The following is a 23,019-nucleotide window of genomic DNA, read 5'->3' as shown; positions in this document are numbered from 1 at the left end:
GTAGGCTTGTAGGCATCCAGACTTGTAGGCTTCTGCGCATCCGTAACAGTGATAATGAGCACATTTCACTTTAGAGAAATGATCGAACGTTTGAGAAACAAATCTTTCCAGCACCTGTTACGCAAAATATTTAATAATACACATAGATCAAAGTACACTAGTAGCCCTTTAGAATCATTAGAACCCCTTTACGTCTGCGCTGTCTTTCGAGCAAACTGGTTGTTTCTGACAATGGGAATAAAATGGCTTCATATGGGCTTAACCACCCGTCCTAATTCCTGACATCTGGGGCAAATAAAGTTGTTTCTCTCTCTCTCTTTTCATGTATGTGACTAAGACTTGTATATTTCTGCGCATCCGTAGGCTTGTAGGCATCCAGACTTGTAGGCTTCTGCGCATCCGTAGCAGTGATAATGAGCACATTTCACTTTAGAGAAATGATCGAACGTTTGAGAAACAAATCTTTCCAGCACCTGTTACGCAAAATATTTAATAATACACATAGACCAAGGTACACTAGTAGCCCTTTAGAATCATTAGAACCCCTTTAAGTCTGCGCTATCTTTCGAGCAAACTGGTTGTTTCTGACAATGGGAATAAAATAGCTTCATACGGGCTTAACCACCTGTCCTAATTCCTGACATCTGGGGCAAATAAAGTTGTTTCTCTCTCTCTCTCTCTTTTCGTGTATGTGACTAGGACTTGTATATTTCTGCACATCCGTAACAGTGATAATGAGCACATTTCACTTTAGAAAAATGCTCGAATGTTTGAGAAACAAATCTTTCCAGCACCTGTTACACAAAATGTTTAATACACACAGATCAATGTACACTGGTAGCCCATTAGAATCATTAGAACGCCTTTTCATCTGTGCTGTCTTTCGAGCAAACTGGTTGTTTCTGACAATGGGAATAAAATAGCTTCATAAGGGCTTGACCACCTGTCCTAATTCCAGACATCTGGGGCAAATAAAGTTGTTTTCTCTCTCTCTTTTTGTGTATGTGACTAGGACTTTTATTTTTATGTGTGCTCTGTAGTATGTGTGTTTTGTAGGATGGTGCCGCCCCTTGCTGCACCGTCCCGCCAGTGCCAGCTCTGCCATGCTGCCGTCATGCATAGCCGTCAGTCGCCGCGGTCGCTATTCACGTGTTGTGTGTTGTTGCTGTGTCAACAACCGGACACTCCAGCTACTCTATCGGTCACACGTGCTTAGTCGCATGGTGTTATGCGTGGACAGGGGCAACACCTACAGTGTCGACTTGTCTGCACTCAGCATGCTTTCTGATGCATGGAAGGCGGTGACTGAGCAGACACAGCGGCGCTAGTTTCGCGATCAGAGATGAAGTGCCGTCGTGATCCGATGATAGCGCCAGTGAATCCCATCTGCTGACCTCGTCAAGCACTGCTGCAGGAGCCGTTCCCATGGAAGTGACGCTGGCGCCAGGTGCTTGAAAGTGATGACAGTGAGGAGGCTGTGCTGCCAATTAGCAGTGAACTAACCCAAGCTCTTATGGTGCTTTTGGCTGTGTACAGCGAGAACGTCACTCTGGCCGATGTGCAAGCAGACTTACTTGTACGGCTATGTAGTGCCCCGCAGAGGCATATTGACCACTTTTTCAAGCCACTCACTAAATAAAGTGATTTTTTTTTTTTGCGTGAATTAATTTTTTCAGACTACCTGATTTTCCAAATGCTATCTCGGTCCCTTAAGGGTTCGAAAAATCGGTCGGCGACTGTATATGTAATATTTACATATTAGTGCAGTTCTATCTTCTAAAGCAGGCTCATATGTTTCTACATAAAGGCTGGCTTTTCGGTGCGTTCTGTGAGCACTGAACAATAACCATAAACCAAGATTGTGAATACAGGGTTCGTACAGATTCAAAAAGGGCAAATTCAAGGATATTCAAGAAATTTCAAGGCCCAGTTGGAGTATCTTCAAGCACTCAACACAATGCTACATGCAGCAGTTTTCAATATCAAGTAACAATTTTACTGAACAAAATCGAAAAAGAAACATTTCTAGGAACAGCTTATATTGCACTAAGCCAACATAATAAAGCCAGTACTGCACTAAGCCAAAATAATCTAAAAATGTTCAGTCTTGAAAAACACCCTGCAATGCATTGCACCAATGTCGAAGAGCAATCCATTCTGCAAAACTGCTAATGGCAACTTCAGGGGAGCTCCTGCAGCTTTTCCTAAACCTTTTCGTTGAGGCAACAAAGTTTCTCAGTCTTGCTTCATCCAGCCTGCCTCAGGCTATTGGATCTGACAATTTACTTGAGATCATTAGCTGCCTCTGCCTTTTCAGCATACGTATCTGCTGAAGCCTGGAGATCAGCTATTGTTGCCTCGAGTTTCTTTTTCCTTTTCCATCGTGCCGATCTCTTCGTCGATCCAGCGCCTCTTTGATTCCCTGACATCCCATTGCTTCTTTATTACTGCCTCCAGGTGTGCAGCATACTGCTTCCAGACAGCTGATACAGCAGTCCTTAAGCCTTTCGGGACGTTACAGCGTCGCATACAATACGTTGTGAAATATACGAGAGGTCCTTCAGGTTTTCTATGGCAACTTGGCGGTTCACACTAAACCTTCGCTCCAGTGGCCTGCCCGTGGCTGAGTAGAAGCAAAAGCTTGAAAACTTTCCAGAGCTCCCCATATGATGAATTAAACTTCATCAGCTCAGACAAGAACTCATCCAACCTGTTACCATTCTTCTCAAACATTCGCAGGTTATGTTTCTCTTCCTGCAAGAACTCAGTGTACTCCCCCAGTACAGTGTCTCTTTGGTGCTCAGACATTCTGCCTGCTGTAATGAGGGCATCCAACACTCTTCTGAAGCCGGCCAGGCACTCATTTGGTTTAGTACAAATTTGTTGTGGGCCCAGAAAGGACAAACTCCTAACGATTGAGAATCTCGATGGGCTTCTCTCAAGCACCTCCTTTGTCACACTGATCAAGAAGTGTTTGCATTCAATGCGGAACTGGAACACATCCTTCTTGCTTGCTTTAGTTTCCTGACAGCCTGTTCAGCAGCATGGCCTACATCCACTTTTTCAAGTGGAGTGTGGTTCTCGGTGCTTTCAATGTCCACCGTCAGCAGACCAGTGACTCTTCTTGCTGAAGACAGAGCACTTCAAAAACTTCGTCAGTAGCTTCTTGACTACTGTTTCCAAGTCCCTTGCAAGAAAGAACACCATGGGCTGATCCGTTTGGTACTCAATGAGGAATGGCTTGAGGGTCACGGCCACACCTAGTGCAAACTGAAGCTTTGATAGCAGTAAGACATCACTAGCAAACTCGCACAAGTTGTTTAATGATCCACATTTTGGGGGGCTTACTTCCTTCTTCCTTGCAGCTGCAATAAACTTCTTAATATCACACCACAATAGCAAGGCTCTCTCTATCACAGGGACATTCTCCAACCACTGGTGTGCAACGAAGTCCAGGGGGAAAGTCTCCTGACCGGTAACTGCTGAGAAGTCTTCCCTCCTTGCAGGAGAATCATGGAAAAGCGCGCTCAGACTGGAAAGCAGACAGTCAACTCTCCACTTACTTGCTGTAACGCCTGCCCTGTAGGCATTGTGCATGGTATGGAGGCCACAAGTCCCAATATCCAGACATTGAACATGGTACGCTTGATGCAGGTGCTCTTGGAAATTCTTGAGTAACTGAAGGTTAACATTGGGACCATCCATTGAAATCTGAAGAATTTTCTCAAGAGGGAAAAGCTCGAGCGCACTCAGCAGCTTTGCTTGGATGTCCTCGGATGTCGAGTGCCCCATAAACACCAAGGTATAGTATCTCGTTGCCGCCTTGTGAGACGAATTCCAATACCGGATGTGAAAATCCATCTGTTTCCGCTGGAGATAGTCGTTTGTGGACTCGTCGAAGAGTACCAAGTAGTAATCAAAATCTTTTATCTCCCGCTGCAAAGCAGATAAAAAGAAGGGCCTCATACCATGGCATGTCACATAGGCACATTTTTTCTGTCCACAAGAAAACGCTTTGGCCCCGTCACTGTCCAGGAACATACGCTGGAATAGCTGGCCTGCTTCCGATAATGACCGATAGGAGAAATGCGATGTGACAACCTTCAAAGTCCACAGAACCTCTGCGTTCGTCACCAGCTATTGTGGCTTGCAAGCTTCATCTAGCTTTCCTGATTGCAAAGGAGGCGGGATGGCTGACTGTTGGCTCGCACTTGGAACTAAATACTTTCGCACCGAGCTGTTGGCTGCAATCTTCACGACACCAGCATGCTTAGGACTCTTCATATAACGCTGACTTGCCCGGTCTTGCTGCAAGGCCTGCATCTTGCGTGGTGCTCACTCGTCGTATCTGGTGCAATCCAGTCTTTGTAAGCGTCGTTGTGAAGCCACGTGTCTTGAAATTTGCATTTCCCAGGCATTTGCTTTGCAGTCGAATGCCTCAACCGCAACAAGTCGGGTGCAAAACAGACGTAAAAATACAATGCCATCAACCACCATAACAAAGCGCCAAAATCAGATTGGATTGGATCAGCTCAAGTTTGCTTTACAGCGAGTGGCTCCAATGTGGCTAACGGTTGCGCAACGTTGGCTATATTAGCACAAACTGATTTTTTACGCCTGAAACACAGATACTGAAACACATTATTGAGAATACAAATATTTTAACCACGTTTTGTTTTTTGATTAATAACCATTTGCATGCAGTATGCTAGGAATTCAAGGAATTTCATGGAGCAGCAAAAAGTCCAGGAATCTCAAGGGCCTTGAAAACAAAATTTTCAAATTCAAGGGTTTTCAAGGTTTTCAAGGACCTGTGCGCACCCTGGTGAATGGAATCATTTCAAGTAGGATAGCCTTGCTTAGCCATATACTATGTACCTATACTCTAACTTGAAGTGCACCACAGAGTGATCAGATGCCCACTGTTTCCTGTCCGCCTATTCCAATCGACAGCCCGCTATCGATGGTTTCATGATTTGAATTTTACCGCTTTCGAAAGGCTCCTTGACAAGTGACGTCCTCCAATGGGCAATAGAGGAACCCTCCTTTCAGCTGTGCTTTTGATTTAATTTTTCCGCCGTGCCGCGCCTATCCAGGTGGTCTCCGGAGTCGGGTGATCGGCACTCCTTGTTTACATCCTGGGTCAATGTCGCGCATGTTTCCGCGGAAGTTGACGCAACTGAGAGCTTGTTTTTGAATGCAAACAGCAGCAGTGATGACTCGAAAGACAAATTCAGATCTTCAGACTTTAGCACTGACAGCGAAACTATGTCAAACCAACCCGGAACGTTGACATCCACGCCTCTAAGTTTCGCGTTCGCTCCCCTTTAACTCGGTGAATACTGTACACAGAAAGCTAGAATTTGCTCCAATGTTGCATTGGTCCCTGTTGTAAAAAACGTATACTTTGAAAATTTTTCGTTTTATGGGTACCAAGAACTGATGCGCTTGTGTGTTTTTTTAACTACTATGTTTTGCTGAGTTTTTTTCCTTACTTATTCAATAAATATGTTGATTGTGACTAATACATTGTAAAGAAGAATTCCTCCTCTACAATTTGATAGTTGACACTCTTGTACCAAGTAAGTTTTGTTAAAGAAAAAAAAAATAATGACACCACCCAAAAGCCACCTCTTTTCCCGTGGACAGGTAAGTTAATTTACATGCCTCTGTGCACTATAATTTGTTTTTTTTTCTTGTGTATTCTGATGTTTCTAGAATGGCTACTAAAGCTGCTTATACTATGCATGTAGGAAACCTTTATATATTCCTTCTATAATGAGTTCTCCAGAGTATTTTTTCAATGGTGAAATGTCCTGAGCTGTGGCCACATTAAGATGATGAATTTAGAGGATGATAACCTTAAAACGACAGGTCATTTTTATAAATGACCTCACTAGTAACATTTCAAGTATAATTAGACTTTATGCTGATGACTGTTGTATCTACCACAACATTTCTTCTGAAGCAGATGCAATTTCACTACAGCATGACCTCAAGTCTGTATTCTCTTGGTGCAACAACTGGAATATGGCGCTAAATATCTCCAAATGTAATCTGGTCCGGCTTACAAAAAGGAAACAATTCCTCTAAACAGACTATTTCCTTGGTAGCACTGAATTATCCACAGTTTCAACTTATAAGTACTTGGGAGTCTTTTTTTCTACTGACCTATCGTGGAATACACACGTAAATTACATATCTGCTAAAGCCAGCCGCACATTAAAATTTCTCAGATGTAACTTTAAGGACGCTCCCCTTACGCTGAAGGAGACATTATACATGTCTACTGTATGTCCGATACTCGAGTATGCTTGTGCGGTTTGGGACCCGCATACAACACTGAATAGTGAGGAGCTGGAGCGCGTCCAGAAACGGGCTGCTAGGTTTGTGTCTGCCGATTACAATTTCCAAAAAAGTTCTTCTGGTTTGCGCGAGAAGTTGGGATGGCCGTTACTTGAAAACAGGCGCAAATATTTGAGACTTCCTTTTATAATGTGCTTAATACTAATAAAACTGGAATTCCAAAAGAGAAATACATTAATGAACCCAGCTACATTTCCGCCCGCACTGACCACCCACTTAAGGTGCGCGAGTACAATTGCCGTATAAACGTATTCAAATATAGTTTTTTCCCACGAACAGTGCATGACTGGAACTGTCTCCCTTCGCGGGTCGCTATCGCTCCTCCTACATAGTTTCTGACCGATTTGCAAAGCCACCTGTCAATATAAGTGCAATAATTCTTGTCCGAGTGTATTATGTTGCTTTTTTTGAAATTTTTCCAAAGTTGATTATTCCTAAAGCTTTACTCTTTAAGCAATGCTGTATTTTAAAATATATCTTTTTTTTTTGTGTGTGCGTGTGTGTGTGTTTAGGGTATGTTTGCCTTTCTACAATGGTTTTTATTTTTTGTTTGTTTTTGCTTCCATAGTGCATGGGTTTCCTGCATTTTCTGTGTAGACCGCATCATTTGCCTAATTTATTGTGTACTAGATGTTTGTTCTTATTTATGATGTTTCCCCGCTACAATATTGCCCCAGTGAGGGCGCTGTAGGTACTGTGTATAAATAAATAAATAAATAAATAAATAAATAAATAAATAAATAGATGATCACTCCCTTTAGGGTCATCTAAAACAGCACAATTAAAATTGTTAAATATGGATGGTGAAGCAAAGACAAGACAGCTCAGTTTGCACGAAGTGGGGTAGCAATACGTAGACTTTCCCATGTTTAATAAACATATCCTATTAGATAGTATAAGATCTTCTATAACTTGACCTCTTACATCAGTACGCTCACTTCCCCTCAAAGAGGAGGAGTGGCCATTCTTTAGGGATTTCGTATTGTATATGGACAAACTTCCAATTCTTCTACTTGCTGTGGTAGTCTGCTGGCATTGAAAGCTATGATTAGGTGCTCTAATCCAATTTCTAAGCGATTCTATGGACGACGTTTGGGACAGTGGAGCCATCTAGCATTTCTTTTTCGGTGAGATTCAGGAAGTCATGGACAGAGTGGACAGAGATTAAGGATCTATTTGTGGTCAGTCACAAGGACATCCCCAAAAGACTGCATGTTGGTGAGTTTCTCATGCATTTCTTGATGACTTAGCTCACAAGCCTCTATTGGCTACTTTGTTCACTTTGTACTTTGGGCCTAAGGCGTTTGTTAGAACATTTCGAATGGAGACAGGGTTCGGGCTGGTCCTTCTACTTCAGAATGATTTGCATGGTACTACTTGGCATGGCTATTCTTGCTTTTTGCAGAAATTCTGTTGCTTTCGCCTGCCACCATTTGCCGGGGCGATTGGTTTTGGAGAATAGAGAGGTATGTGTGTTTTCCGGCTATGATACCAGCCACCCACCATGCGGTCGGCTGGAGACAGGAAGTCCCACCAGCTGTACACTATAACCAAATATTGCATAACTCAGGGTGGTTAGCCACAGAAGGTTACCCCTCGCCGTCAGGAAAAAAGAAAAACGAAGGAAGTAAAAGGAGCCAGGAAAGCAAAAGTTGGAGGGGAGGACAGGAAAAGGCTGATTTCTCCCAGTCAGCATGCCAGGGGAAAGTGGTAGATTATCTACTAGCCCGAACCCTGACCCTTCTAAGATGTTTTGATCAGATAAAGTAGCTGAGGAGTTGTATAATGATCTGTATAGTAGCCAAAGTAACCAGTACAATAATTAGAATAGCAGTACAGCAGCAGCAATCAAAAAGTATCAAGTAAAGAAAGCATTGGAAGCAATGAATGGGGGCTAGCTAATGCTGATTTACAGTAGCACTAAAACAAACAACACAGATACATTTTTATGTGCTGTACTGCTACTTCCCTTCAAACAAAAAAGCAGCTCAGGAGGATCAGCCAACTGCAGATTTGTTGTAAAAGGGTGGAGAGACTGTGCCAGACAAACTAGCGACACTGTATATAAAATGCCTCATTACTTCTAGAGTAACATGGAAGAACACTAATATTACCTTATCCATGGGGATGTCAAGATCTGCTTACTACATACAGGGTATTTTACAAGGTATTTGCCAAGGTATTAGCTAATAAAGTCTGGGCAACCACGGACTTTCAACCAGGTGATAGAAAAATGCTCAGAATATGATCAACCCTTATACACGGTACTCATCGATTATAAGAAGGCAACACATACCATGCAGGCACAGTGAAATCAGGGTGTGGACGAGCCATATGTGATAGTACTGGAAGATATGGAAGGTATATGTGGAAGGTGTTAGGCTATTCACTAATTGCTTAGGCAAAGTATTCAGATACCTGAAATGGGAACAGTTATGGATAAGGATTGATGGGATATACCTCAGTAATCTGCCACCTGCTGATGACACTGCCTTATTGAGTAGGGGATGAATTACAAAGAATACCTAGGCAGGCGAAGCAGAGAAGACAGGCCTAAAAATGTATATGCACAAGACTAAGGCAATATTTAACAGCCTCGGAAAGGAACAGCAGTTTACAATAGGTAGCGCAGACCTGGACCATGAAAGGGAAATAACTAGGAGAAATGGGATGGAGCGCACTTGGCAAGTACTTGCTGATCATGGCTAGCAGCTTAATGGTATCCCTCAAGAGGAAAGCATTTAAAGGTCACATCTTACCAGTTCTCATACATGGGTCAGAAACGTGGAAGCTAATGAAAAGGGTCCTACTTTAATTGAGGACAAAGCAGAGAGCTATGGAACAGAATGTAGAATGTGTAACATTAAGAGATAGGAAGCGCGCAGAGTGGGTCAGAGAAATAACTTAGTGGAAATCAAGAAGGGCAGGGCATGTAGGCAAGCATTGCAAAGGTGGAATGATGAAAGTGCCAACAAATCAGTGCCCAGGATTTTAGTCCAGTTTTGTGCCAACAGGCCAAGACTATTTTTGAGTGATAAAAACTATTAAAGCAACTGTTCCACTAAGATGCCCTACGAAATCAACCTTCAGCATGATGAAATAAACCTTCAACACGACGAACAACCATTAACTCACATCAGGGTGTCTAGCAAACCACTATTTTCAAAATCCCTGACTTTTCCAGGTTTTCCCTGATTATTTCAGGTCAAATTCCCTGACGAGTGAAGAGGCTCAAAAATGTAGCTGCTGATGATAATGAGCGTAGACGAATAATTCCCAACAGAAAGCTATTTATTAATCATACTTTGCAGTTTACAATAGTGAAAGGATGTTATTAGTGTTAATGGTGAGTAAAAACGTTGAGTGTTTACTGAAAATTAAAAGCGCACTGATGTCAGCCTCAGCAGAGCTCTTTGATACTACCAGTTGCAAAATTTTCTATTGGCCCCATGTATCAAAAAACGGTGGTTTTGATTGGTCAAAATTCAGGTGTATATAGGATGCCTCGATGCGAGGCACCCTAGGTCACGGCCAGTCTCGAGGGAGAACTCGCTTCTCTTAGCGCGCTCTTAGCAAAAATTCTAATAGCCATGGAGTTAATTAAGGGAAGACGCGAGTCTTAGAAGTCGAAAATGGTCGAAAATATATTTTGAGAGAAACTAATTTTCGGAACGTTTATCCTTTCGAGCACCCGCACTCAAATTATTAACGCTGAATTCGGTCACGAAATGAGATAAAATCTGCTTTGAAAACGTCACGGCAGCCATTTCGTGGCTGCCATAACGACGACACCGCAGGTTCAAATTTCAGCGAATTGCATCCTGGATCACGGTACACTTTGAGTTGACGCTGGCTTGTACTACTCTACGGCGGAGCCAGTATTCGGGGCAAACTTCGTTCTGTCGGAGAAAGTCCACAATCCAACGCAAGTTTCACCTCTGCGTTAGCGCGGAATGCGATGCTGGTACCGAGTTCGTGATTGTGGACATGAAAGTGTTAAGCAATTTTATCGCGCACATGAAGCGCGGAACCTGCGGCGAGATCGCCAAGATGTGAGCGGTCAACCGCTGGAGTGTCACAACGGACCTCAGCTGTAGCTCTGTTCGCCGATCGCACTCGCACTGGCCGCTCCTGGCGCAATTATTCCCGCTTTTTGTCGCATACCCAACTCACGTGCATATTCGTTCTTCTATTGTGACAGCTCAGCCATGCACTGGCGTAGAACTAATATATAGCGTGCTGGCGGTGGCGGCCACGCGCTCAGCCCAAAAAATTGATAAAAATCTGCACGAATAACATACTTGCTGTGCGCCAGCTTAAAATGAAAATGCACTGCAGAATATATCGTTCCAATTTTCCTGACTTGGCGAAATTTTGGTGGTTTCCCTGACAGTTCCCCATTTTTCCCGGTACATAAAATTTCCTTGACAATTCCAGATTTTCCCGGTTGTTAGACACCCTGCACACTAATATTATGCAGTTTATAAATTATAACTCAGTCATTCTGATTGTAGAATGGAAAGCATTTCCTCCAAACAGGGTAAGTACTACATTTTCTCGGAGGTTCTGGAGTTACTTCCATCTCCTCTGTAGAGAGACACCGTCTATCTTGGTCAAATAACACAATTTTCCATGCGGCAAAAATAGGTCAGGTATGCCAAGACAAGTCAGCTGATTGAAAGGAAAGCCAAACCCATTATCAGTAACTATGATGCATTGTATTTAGATTTGCAGTAGTTCTGCCGTCAAACGAGCATCAAATGCCTTGGAGGGACACACGGCTATGCTACAAGTGCCACATACCTGCCCATGTACTCGCCATGAAGAACAACGCTGCAGTGTGTGCACTTGAAGCACCAAATGTGCCACTGCTTGTCCAAGGCTATCAAGGCTTGGCCCTCCCTAAGGTCATCTGAGCATCCAGCACATTCTGCAGAAAAAGCCATACAGTTTAATCAACCACAAGCAACAACCACTACCCAGAATGCACGCACGCACACACACACACACACACACACACACACACACACACACACACACACACACACACACACACACACACACACACACACACACACACACACACACACACACACACACACACACACACACACACACACACACACACACACACACACACACACACACACACACACACACACACACACACATATAAACAGGATGTCACACAACTTTCCCAATTATCTATTTTATTCCAACAGTTTCGGATGGTGGACAGTCCTTCAGGGTAGAATTGAGAATAGGTGCTCAATTCGCAAGTAACGCTCATTGCCAATTAACCATGTCTGACATTACCTTTAATAGATTTACTTGTGCAATAACTCCTTCTGTTTTTCATTGTTTTATTTTGCACTGCCATTGTCTGACCTTGCCAAGATTCTGCACACCAACAACACAGTTTTCTGACCAGATCTCCAGTGCGAGTGATGCTCTCAATGAAGTTGGCACCAAGTTCTAGATGCTCTTCATGGCTTTGTCATGGGTGGGGTGCGACTGGTTTATACAAATGTTAGAAAAGCTTGCTTCTCAATACTCAGTAACAAAGTCCAGCATGGCAGATTATTTCAAAGTGCTGTGTAAAAAGTAAGTTCCGGGTCAAGTATGTTGCACTCACAACCTTTTGGAGCCTTCTTTAGATAACACGATTTTCAGATGGTACATCCTAATTTTCGAAGTGCCCCGAGAACAGTATGGAGATTTCACTGCATAGGGCTTTTCAGGGAGACAGTGATTATAAAATACCGGCATTCAAAATGGCTGGCTGTTAAAATGCACACTATTTTTTCCACCCACACATTGTAATAGCTGCAGGTAAAATTGTTCTCTGCACGATCATGACCATGGCCGACATCACAAAACAGGCCCCAAGTGATAACAGACCAGCATCTATGAATCGAGCATACAATAGTTGTGGGAGACTAAATGGCTGCGAGTGCTGATGTGCACAACAGGCCGCCATACAACCAAGCTGATGGCACATCACAAGAGGCACTGTACTAGCAGGGTCAACATTGCAACTACTTAGTAAACAACGAGAAAGTTGTGGCTTGCATGTCCTTGCGGTTGACACAGCCTCTGCCGAGAGGGAAGAAAAGGTACGATTGGTGTGGATTTGAAGCCAGGAACTTCTTGTGAGAAGTGAGTATAGAACCTCCTAGTTATTGCTACAGCCAATAACGTCTTTTACTGCTGTGCACCACGTATCATTACCTTCTGTCCATGAGCAACGGATCCAAAAGCACTGCTACCATATTTCCCATGTTTTACGTGATCGCAAAACCTTAGCCCCAAACCAAAAGTGGAATGAAACATTGCATTTGGCCAACTTAGCTAAATACTGTGCCAGCGGGGGTGGTATGCGTCAGACATCGCCCTACATTGCCTTCTTGGATGGTCCGACTGTGCTGCACCTAGAGACTAGTACATTGCCTTCTTGGATGGTCCGACTGTGCTGCACCCAGAGACTAGTGGCAGCATGTTCTATTGCTCTCAGAATTCCATTCTGTAAAGCCTTCCATCCATTTCCTTTGCTAAATGTGCTCAAACAATTATTACATGAGCATTACTTTTCCATCCATACATTAAATGCTAAAATTGCGTTATATTTGTAGCCTTTAATGTGGCTGTTTCAAACAAGCCCTCATACTTCTGTTGTCCATCACGCATCTCCTCTGTCACCGAGGCTACAATCAATGGTGTAGTTAAACACACATATACGTAAGGGCGTGATGTAGACATTTCAGCTTTCAATCTCAGGTTCCCATTGTCCCTTCACGTTTCCCCTTGCACAGACTTCTGTCAGCATCAACTAAACAGTGCACAGCGTCCACTGCGGATAACAAAATATCAGTTGATGAATTGATTTCAGCTTAGGATGCACAATACAACAGCTCTTTGTAAGTGTAATGAACTCCATTTTGCATTTTTGCGCTCCCGTTAGGCCCGTTTCACACGCTGCGAATTTTGTCATGCAGCGTTTTTTCCCACAATTTGCGCGCATCGAAAACTGCCGCGCCGACGCGACGCCCAGCTCGAGATACATGGAACGACGAAGCGGATGACTCGATGTGAAAGCAAGTACATCAGCGAGCGGAAATAACCACAGAGCGAGGTAGGTGAGAGAAGCGACTCTGTCCCTTGTGTTAAAATCGCGAAAGGGCGCATCCCAACACTACTGTGCTAAAAGTAGAAAGCGTACACAGGTCGCACAAGGATTTGGCTTGCTCGAATGAACGAAGATACCTCGGAATGCCCGCTCAAATACCAGCGGCACGGTTTTTTTTCTTATACAAATTTCGCTTCAAGGAGAAAACAAATACATTACGATCCGAGAGTAGGTCATATACTCACAAAAAAGCGACATTCTGTGCTTGATTAAGAGTTTATTTTTACGATAACCAGATTTCTGCGGCCAAACTGCCGCAAAACCATGGTGGCCATGTTGACAGCGGCCGCTGAAACCGGAAATGCCAGCTTTCCGCGCTCCTATTGGCTCGCGTCGGCAGTAGCTTCCGGTTTAAGAGAACGCCACGCTGCCCGCGCGTCAAATATTTGGCAGGGCCAGATCAGCGGCGGCGCACGTTTTTTCCAACGCCGGGCGTCGAGTGCGCGCCGCCGGGTATACAACGCCGCCTTGACGCGGCAAAAACGCTCCATGTATTCTGGCCTTAACGCTGCAATTTTCGTGGCTCCAGCCGCAGATGAGGTTCCAACCGGTCAGAATTGACCGTGCGATCAGTGCGATCATTCTGCGACTGAACAATGAGGAGCGTCAAGTCATGTGATGTCTGGTAACGTGAAATGAGCTGGCGCGGCAGAGCCACGCCGTCTCGAAGGAGCGCGCACACTCTCCCTTGAGATCCGCCGTGGTAGAGCAGAGCTGTATCGATGCCTAGGCAGCCGGCGCTATTTTCAAGTCTAAGTGGTTTAATTCGGCGGAGCAACGCACTTTTTGTATGCTGAAAGACTGCCAGTTTTTGTAAATACTAATGAATTATCGCTTAGCATCTAAAAATACCTGTGGGTATATAAATCAAACACGCTCTGTGTACGAGTTTTCTACGAAACATCAAACAACCCTGACGGTATCTCTCACCCAATTCGCACATGGGTTCGCTGCATGTGAAAGCACTGTGCGAAAATCGCACTGTGGCGTCAGCGACTGAACCGAAAATTTTTGCAGCAGTCGCAGCATGTAAAACAGTCTTTTTTTAAATTTTTTTTTTTGTGTGTGTACACTAGTACATTACTTGCACTAAGTGTTGTGACCTTTCTATAAAGGCCTCATCAAGTTTCGTTTGCAGGTGCTATGCTCACGTCATTTTACTATCACGAGGTCCTAAGCTGGAAGAATCTACAGCAGCCAAATTGAGTTTGGTCACCTTCCTACAGCTCAAGATTTCATTTCTCATTTTCATGTCATGTTGCATATATGAGCATAAGCATCTGTTAATAAACCACAGCTCATAGTGTAACTAAATTTGGTTGGTATCACTCATTTGTTTTTTAAGTTAAACCACTCAAGTCATGCGATTTGCTTACATAGACCTGTAGCATCCTCTGCAAGAGCCCATATACTCAAGAAGCCTCATAGAGAATATTAACTTGGCAGTCAAAATTTTTATCAAGTTACTTAGCTGACCTTACAAGGTATTTTGTCATACAGGGTAAAAAAAAAAATCATTAAATATATTTCATTGCAATATCACACTTTTCCGCCTTTGTTTACTTTTATTATTCAGAACGTCACCCAAGTGGCACTACAAAACTCGTGCTTCAGGCAGTTAGAGACGTTGCTGCAGGCGCTGTCACTGTTCCTGAAGCTCTGGGGTTTAAAGATGCCAGTGGCCGGGTGAATAAACCGGCGGTGGAAGCTAGCAAAAAACGATTGGAAGATTGGTGGCTTAAAAGCAGAGAAGTGACATAATGTTAGTAATGTAGAAACAAAAATTTAATGAATAGAATGATGGTATAGTTAACCAATCTAAAACAATAATTAAGGTATAGGGAGAAAAATGAGCATGATAGCTACTGCTACCACCCTGTTTCAAAGGGGACGCTCCTATATTCCATCCATCCACCCACCCTTCACCCCGTAATCAAACTGGTGCCTCAGGGGACTTTCACTACTTCAATAACAGCACAAGTAAAAGGCTGGTAAAGCTGATAAAGCTCAAAGCTGGTAAAGCGAGCTGTAGTGAAATACTGTATAAGCAATTTCCTAAACAAGTCTTGTGTACATATGCTCCGTGGAGCCCTGGCGCTACAGATTAGTCGGCTTGATGATGCTGGTTACCATGAACCCCTTGTTAGCGCTGTGGCTGAAAGTATGCTTAGGAAGAAAAAAATTAGTACACGAGAAGGATGATCGCAGAAAAGTAGCTGTAATTCCATATGTGCACCAGACATCACATAATCTGAAAAAAAAAAAAAAAAATCGGAAAGTGAATTGGGGTTTAAGTTGTGTTTTCTACTCCGTTGAAACTATCAGTATTATGCAAGACAACAAACGCATTTGCAACTAAGGAGAGCCCTTGCAGTATTAATCATCAAAACGGCTTCGTCGGTTGTCAAGAGGGTGTAGTATATCGCGTTCCTTTGTCATGTGGCCGCGAATATATCAGACAGACGAGCAGATTTGTCAACACAAGATTGAGAGAGCACAATTACAACGTAAAAGAAAGGAACCAGGGTCAGCTCAGCCTGCACTGCCATAACTGCGACAATAAATGTGAACGTCAGCACCGGATAAAGCCATGCGTACCAGCTTTTAATCCATGCATGATTGAAAGTAAACATCAGGATCAGGCAGTTAGAGAAATTGTTGAGGCGTTGAAGATTGCGCATGCGGGAGATAAGTGCGTGAGCATGCCATCAGTCTTTTTGAGCCACAAGGAACTCAGATTTTTAGATGGATGAGATTGGGCTCCTGGTGCTATGCTGTGGCATCCATGACGAGTATCGTTTCCCTTTCCCTTTCTATGATTTCACACTTGTTGGTGTACATACACATGGCACGCTTGGTGAAATAAACAGTTGGAAGTCAGCGCTCTATTCTCTTGTGCCTTCTTGTCCCTTCTTTTTATCTGTGCTGTTATTGAAGTCATGATTAACCAACTAGCCCAACGAGCATCAATCTTGGACTTTCACTATTTGTTATCTATCTTAAGTCACATGCACCTTAAATATTTCCTTTAGTTTCAACGATTCCAAACAGCCATGAATAAGTGATGTGCCACAGCCACTGCTTGCTGCATCACTCGCCCAAATGTGACTTGTCACCACCAGCGCCCACGAAGCACAAAAGAAGGAACTTAAAAGCCGATAGGTCAGAACATTCTTCCGGAGTACATTGTATTGTATTGTATTGGGTTTTTTTGGCGCATAAGCAACTGAGGCTATCATGCGCCAAGAGCAAGGTTAAAATCTGTTCTTATTTGAAAAGGGGGAAAAAGGTTCGTTAAAGTTTACAGTTTATTCAGTATGTCTGTTTCTTTTAAAAAACCAAGAACACATGTTAAGTTTATTATTGCTCTTTCTCCTAAAAGTAATTTGGGATGGAAAGGGATGGCATGATCATAAAAAATAGTGAAATGCTTTCTCTGGAGAAAACTGAAATCCATTTTTGTCGGCCCATTTCGCTAGTTTATCAATTGTTATTTGTATTTGCCTCTCACATGTTTGTATGTTTGAGGATGTGCAGGCTATCTGAAGGTCATCTACAAAGAGCGAAAACATAATGGAATTTGGGATTTCTCTGCAAATGGAATTGATTTTTACAACGAAAAGGGTTGTGCTTAGAATGCACCCTTGTGGCACCCCGTTTTCCTGAACAAAGCTTCTAGACAGGGTGGCGCCGAGGCGGACTTGGAAAAAACGGTGTGAGAGAGTTATTTAAGACATTTAGCATTCGGCCTCGGATGCCTAGATCTGCTAAATCCCGTAGGATCCCGTAACCTCCAAGTTGTATCGTAGGCTTTCTCTAGATCGAAGAAAACTGTGAGGCAATGCTGTTTATGTATAAAAGCCTCTCGGACAGTGTTTTCAAGGCGTACTATGTGGTCAGTTGTTGAGCACCCTTTCTTAAAACCGCAATGATGAATATTAATAAGTTCATGAGATTCTAAAACAAAGGTTAATCTAGTATTTAAAATAGTTTCAAAAGATTTTGCTAGACAACTGGTGAGAGCAATAGGTCTATAACTGTTAGGAGAAGTTGGCAGTTTTCCTGGTTTTAAGAATGGTACAATAATGGCCCTTTTCCAAGCTTACGGCAATTTCCCTAGAACCCAAATTTTGTTAAAAAATTTCAGGAGTGCCTCTACAGAGGCTTCGGATAGATGAGCAAGCATCTCGTAATGAATTTGATCAGGACCTGGTGCAGTTTGTTTACCTCTAGCTAGGACTTTCTTCAATTCTTGCAGTGTAATTAAACTATTGTATGGTTTGTTTGTGCTGCCACTTGTTGGAAGCTTTTGTTTTTCAGCTGTACTCTTATATTTTAGGAATGTTTCTGTGTAGTGTGTATAATTTGAAACCTTATGAAAATGTTCCCCTAATATATTCGCCTGCTCTTCGATGCTCGTTTGCATACCAGGCGCTGTGAGAATCGGAATCGTATATGGGGAGAAGCTGACATTTAGTTTGTGGACTTGCTCCCACATTCTTTTAGATGGTGTTGAGCTGTTTACAGATGTCACGAATTTCTGCCATGATTGTTTTTCGGCGTTGCGACGAATATAACGAGCTTTAGCTTTAGCTTTTTTATAAGCTGTCAAATTTTTATATGTTGGGTATCTTCGAAACTTACCCCAGGCTTTATTTTGTTGTTTTTTTGCCTCCCTACATTCCCGTGTCCACCAGATTTTGCTATTTTGTTGTACCACTGCTGAGGTTTGTGGAATGGCAAGGCGCGCGGCATTTATAATGCAATCTGTGATGAGTTCATTAATTTGATCTATGCTATGCTCCTCTGAAAAAATTGTTTCAAAGTCTGCTTCCGTTCTAAAAAAATCCCAGTCTGCTAAATGGAGTTTCCAACGTCGTAGTTTGGTCGGTATGACAGATGTTGAAGATGATAAACTGATTAGTGCAGGTAGGTGATCACTCCCATATGGATTATTTAAAACATTCCATTTAAAATCGTTAAACATAGAGGGCGAGCAAAAGGACAAATCTAAAACGCTCATCTTTCCTGTGTTTGGAGAACAGAAAGTAGGTTTTCCGGAGTTTAACAAACATGTATTACTGCAAAAATAAGGTTCTCTATAACTTGGCCTCGCGCGTCAGTTTTCTCACTTCCCCACAGGGGTGAGTGCCCATTAAAATCGCCTACTACCACGTATGGCTCTGGAAGCTGGCTAAAAAGATGTTCTAAATCATGGAGAGTTATTTTGAGGTGAGGTTGAATATACACGCAACACACAGTAATGGTTTTATATGTAAGTAATGTGGCTGCCACAGCTTCTAATCTGGTGTTTAATTGGTGTTCTCGGGCTGCAATACCATTTTGCATTATAATGGCCACTCCACCGGAAAGTCTGCTGGCTTGCTGTCGGTCTCGGCGGAAGACTTGATATTTCTTTAGTATTTTTGTCTGCTTGGGACCTAGATTTGTTTCTTGCAAGTAAGGCGCAACAGGTGAGAGTGTGGCTAGGATATCTTTTATGTCGTTTATGTTGGTTAAAAGTCCCCTGCAGTTCCATTGCACTAGGAACACCATCTTATTCTTTTGTGAGTTTAGAAGTAGAGTTATGATTTTTCAGGGTCCGTGATGCGGGCCCTGTCTTTCTTGGATCGCTCCAAGGAGCTTCGTTGTCTGTGTGACGACGAAGGCACATGGCCATCTTGGCTGGATGTGTCCATCACCTCTTCAGAGGAGGCGGACAATTGTGCCGGAGGCACGTGTTCATTGTTTTTAGACCCCGCCTCAAGGGCAGAAGTCTTGTGGGCCACCGCCCCCGAGGAACGGGTAGCCTGTTTTTGGGGTGGAGTGGTACTGACCACTTCCACCAGGGGCGCAGAAGGCCCTACCTCAAGCTCACTTTGTGTGGCCTGGGCAGGTGTTGAAGGCCGGTGTGGTGCCCCGCCCTGTCGCACCACTTCGGCGAGATTTGGCTTTGCCGTGAACTGGAATGCTGTGCGTTTTGTCTGGGAGTATTTGGTTCGTGCTTCTTTGTAAGTTATGTTCTCAGTTGTTTTGATGGTAATGATTTGCTTTTCATCTTTCCAAGTTGGACAAGCTCTGAAGTAAGCGGGGTGCTCCCCGTCACAGTTTGCACAGTTGTCTGAATTATGTTCGTTTGAGGCACATTTGGCACATGTGGTACGGCCGCGGCAGCTCTGCGATCCGTGACCATACCTCTGACATTTGAAACATCTTGGATTTGGTATATATGGCCTGACATTTACTTTTATGTATCCCACTTCAATTGATTCTGGGAGCGTGCTGCTGTTGAAAGTCAAAACAAGATGTTTGGTGGGGATTTCCTTGTCATCCTTTCGGATCTTGATTCCATAGACACCTATGACATTTTGGTCAGCAAGTCCTGCCATTTCTTCCTCAGTCAGGGACAAGAAGTCACTTTCTGATATAACACCTCGGACAGTATTGAGAGATCGTTGGGGTGTGATGGAGATGGGTATGTCCCCAAGTGCTACAATATTTTTCAGATTAGAGAACTGGTATTTGGTCCTGACTTCAAGCAAGAGGTCACCATTTGCAAGTTGTGAGACATTTTGATACCGTAAATGGAGAGATTTTCCTAGCTGGGCTTTCTGACTGTTTACTATGAACTATGTGGTATTTCGGAAAGGTTTCTTTTTGTTTTTGCACTAACTGACCTGTTACATCGGTCCGCCCTCTTTTGTTTGGAGGGCAATCATGTGTTGAAGAGTCCATGAAAGATCATGTGTTGAAGAGTCCATGAAAGGGTTTGCTTTTTCGGTAGTTGTGCCAGCCACCCACCACGGAGCTCAACAAGGGGACGAGACAGGAAACTTGCAACAAGCCCTGCCGACGCCAGCTGTACACCTCTACTATAACCGAATATGGGTAACTCAGGGTAGCTACTCCACACAAGGTTAACCCTCGCCGCCAGGAAAAAGGAAAAACAAGGAGGAGGAGACAGGACAGTGCCAAGAAAAGAGATAGGAAAGTGAAAGATAAAGGGGAGGACAGGAAAAGGCGACTGCCGATTTCCCCCGGGTGGGTCAGCCCGGAGGTGCCGTCTGTGGGAAGCGTGGGCCAAAGTGGTGTGTTGCCTCCGCCGAGGGGCCTTAAGGGTCCAAACACTCAGCATCGGCTCAACCACCAGGATCCCCTTTTCCCCAGACACGGCGATGCCACGCACGGCTAAGAGTGGGTGCTGGGGTCCGTGGACCACCGGCCGCTTCATTATTTCTTTCTACCAGCTGACATGGTTTTCTGCAGCTGAGGTGTTGCGCTGCGCATTTGCACGAAGCACACCTTGGTCAGTGCGGCCACCGCTTCCAAGTCTCAAAACAGCATTTAATCATTTTCATCACAGAGGTTCGTAGTATTAAAGAGCCCTTAACCTACCATGGAAATGCTACAAAGACTAGGCTTCCTATTTGGCTTGGCTAGTATGGGGCTGAAAACGTAGATTCTGGCCTGAAATCTATAGCTGCACCATGATGCTCTCCTTTCTGCACAGATTAAATTATTTCGACAGTGTTTCACTTCTTTGATGAATTTAAAGCAAGTGTTAGGCTGGCACAAAACTTTCAAAGTATTTTGAAGGAAAAGCTTCACTATGCTAGGTACGGCAGCCGTCGCGTAAGCCCGAGTTTGACCTTCAAGTGGCCTTGACAAATACTGCACCTTTCCCTTCTTATAAACCAATTTAAATTGAAGTGAAAGCTTCACTATGCTAGGTATAGCTGGTCTTCGCGTGGCAGTAAATTTGACCTTCAAGTGATCTCGACCTAATTAGGCGTGGATGTCCATCAAAAAGTATACTGCGCCTTCCTTTTCCCATTAACCTGTGTTGTGCTATGGCAACGCACATTAAAGGGGTAGAGACAACAAATTACAAGGTTGTGCAAAGCTTGTCACGCACTTCCTTCATATACATCACAGTCAAGTATAAACTCAAGGAACAAATAAAAATATTTTAAAGTTTGTGGAAATGCTGACTCTCATATACTGTACATATCGCTAGCGCACTTACTCATGTAGATTCACTGAAAAAAGCATTAGTGACGTTATGCAAAGTTTGACAACGTAAGAGACTATGCTTTGATTTCTGAGATATGTTGCCATCAGCCCAAGCAACCTTGCTGTTGCTAGTCGGCTCCTTTCGTCAGCTTTACAACTGCGCTTTACAGCTTTACAACTTTCGTCAGCTTTACAACTGTACTGTATGCTTATACAGTGAAATCTCCTTGATATGATCTCATTTAAGACATTTTTCAACATAATAAGTCTTTTCTTTTCCGGCCGATGCCTTATACAGGTAATGGATTTTTGTACGGATCATATTTCCTCGGGGGTTTGGATATGATCGTGAAAACATTCGAAAAATTGGTGGTCTAATCCGTGCAATGCCTAGATTATTCCACTGCAGGAATGCACGCGTGCTGACCCATCTTCTGTTGCCACAAACAATGGAGATCGCGTTTTCAGCAATAGCTTTCGCGGTGATCGGCAGCAGTACCCTGGGAAGGTTCTGCCGATGACGCCTTTGTGAGGTCATATGGACTTAACAACACAGTCTACAATTGAGTGAGATATCAAAACGAAAATGATCGCTCAAGCATGAGCAATGAATTAGCTTAGACAGCATTTTGATCAGCCAGTGCGCACGCGCTCGTTCGCCCCGAGATACGGGATTTTCGGCCACAATGAAGATAATGTTGAATAGTCCTTTTGCAGCAGACGGACACCGGATGGGTATCCCAGCTGGAAAAGAATGACAAAGAGAAAGGCACAAAATATAGCAAGTGCACCAAGCAAGCAATCTACCGGTGCCCATGCACACACCCACACACAAGGCCGAGACTCTGCCATAACTGGTAGACTGTGCTTTACCACTCAGTAAGCTTTTTCTTTGTCGCAGCAGCTGTGCTCACTACTATAGTGCTTAGGCACTATACCACTACTTTGTCGTCGGGCGTTCCCAGCGGTGCCGCCATCTGTTGCGGACGTGGTTGAGGAGAAACAAAGCGCCTGTGGGAGAACGGTGCCCTTTATGGCCGGCATAGAGTTGAAGGCAGCGCAAGGTGATGTGGACAAGTGGCGCCATCTGGCACAGAGGCAATTCTAGCCGCCATCACACATGCTATAAACTCTCCCTATCTTCTGCCTTCGCAATGACATTGAAGATAGAAAGTAAAAAACTGTTTGCACTAAGTAGTACTTCACTTGGCAATGTTTTGAACCAACACTTACGACAATACATGAGAATTTTCCAATCCCATGCGACAGTCCCTAGCGCACTTATGGATGTCCTGAAGCCTTAGTGGACGGAACCATGATGGACAATGGGAATTAAAAGTGTAGCCAATAAACGCATCCTTGCATTAAAATCTCTCTTGGTTCAATTTTTCGCACAAAGAGGCAGCAATATTTCTAGCAGGATTCAATAGTACCTGCAGCTGAAAGCAAAACCT

The 23,019-nt window shown here is 43.7% G+C and overlaps 1 protein-coding gene across 6 annotated transcripts in view; it reads right to left on the bottom strand.

Annotated features, from left to right (window-relative positions):
* The window catches only part of Unc-115a (actin binding LIM protein Uncoordinated 115a), a 265,949-nt gene that overhangs the window by 148,500 nt on the left and 94,430 nt on the right, over positions 1-23,019 (bottom strand). For all 6 annotated transcript variants that reach the window (XM_084577455.1, XM_084576663.1, XM_084575542.1 and 3 more), the window contains exon 5: positions 11,170-11,296. In XM_084577455.1, coding sequence (XP_084433581.1) covers positions 11,170-11,296 — 127 coding nt within the window. The remainder of the gene's footprint in view (positions 1-11,169; positions 11,297-23,019) is intronic.

This window comes from Amblyomma maculatum, chromosome 1, assembly GCF_055883805.1.
Source record: "Amblyomma maculatum isolate TAMU_Amacu chromosome 1, ASM5588380v1, whole genome shotgun sequence".
NCBI classification, from domain to species: domain Eukaryota; kingdom Metazoa; phylum Arthropoda; class Arachnida; order Ixodida; family Ixodidae; genus Amblyomma; species Amblyomma maculatum.
This window is presented reverse-complemented; position numbering and strand designations above follow the sequence as displayed.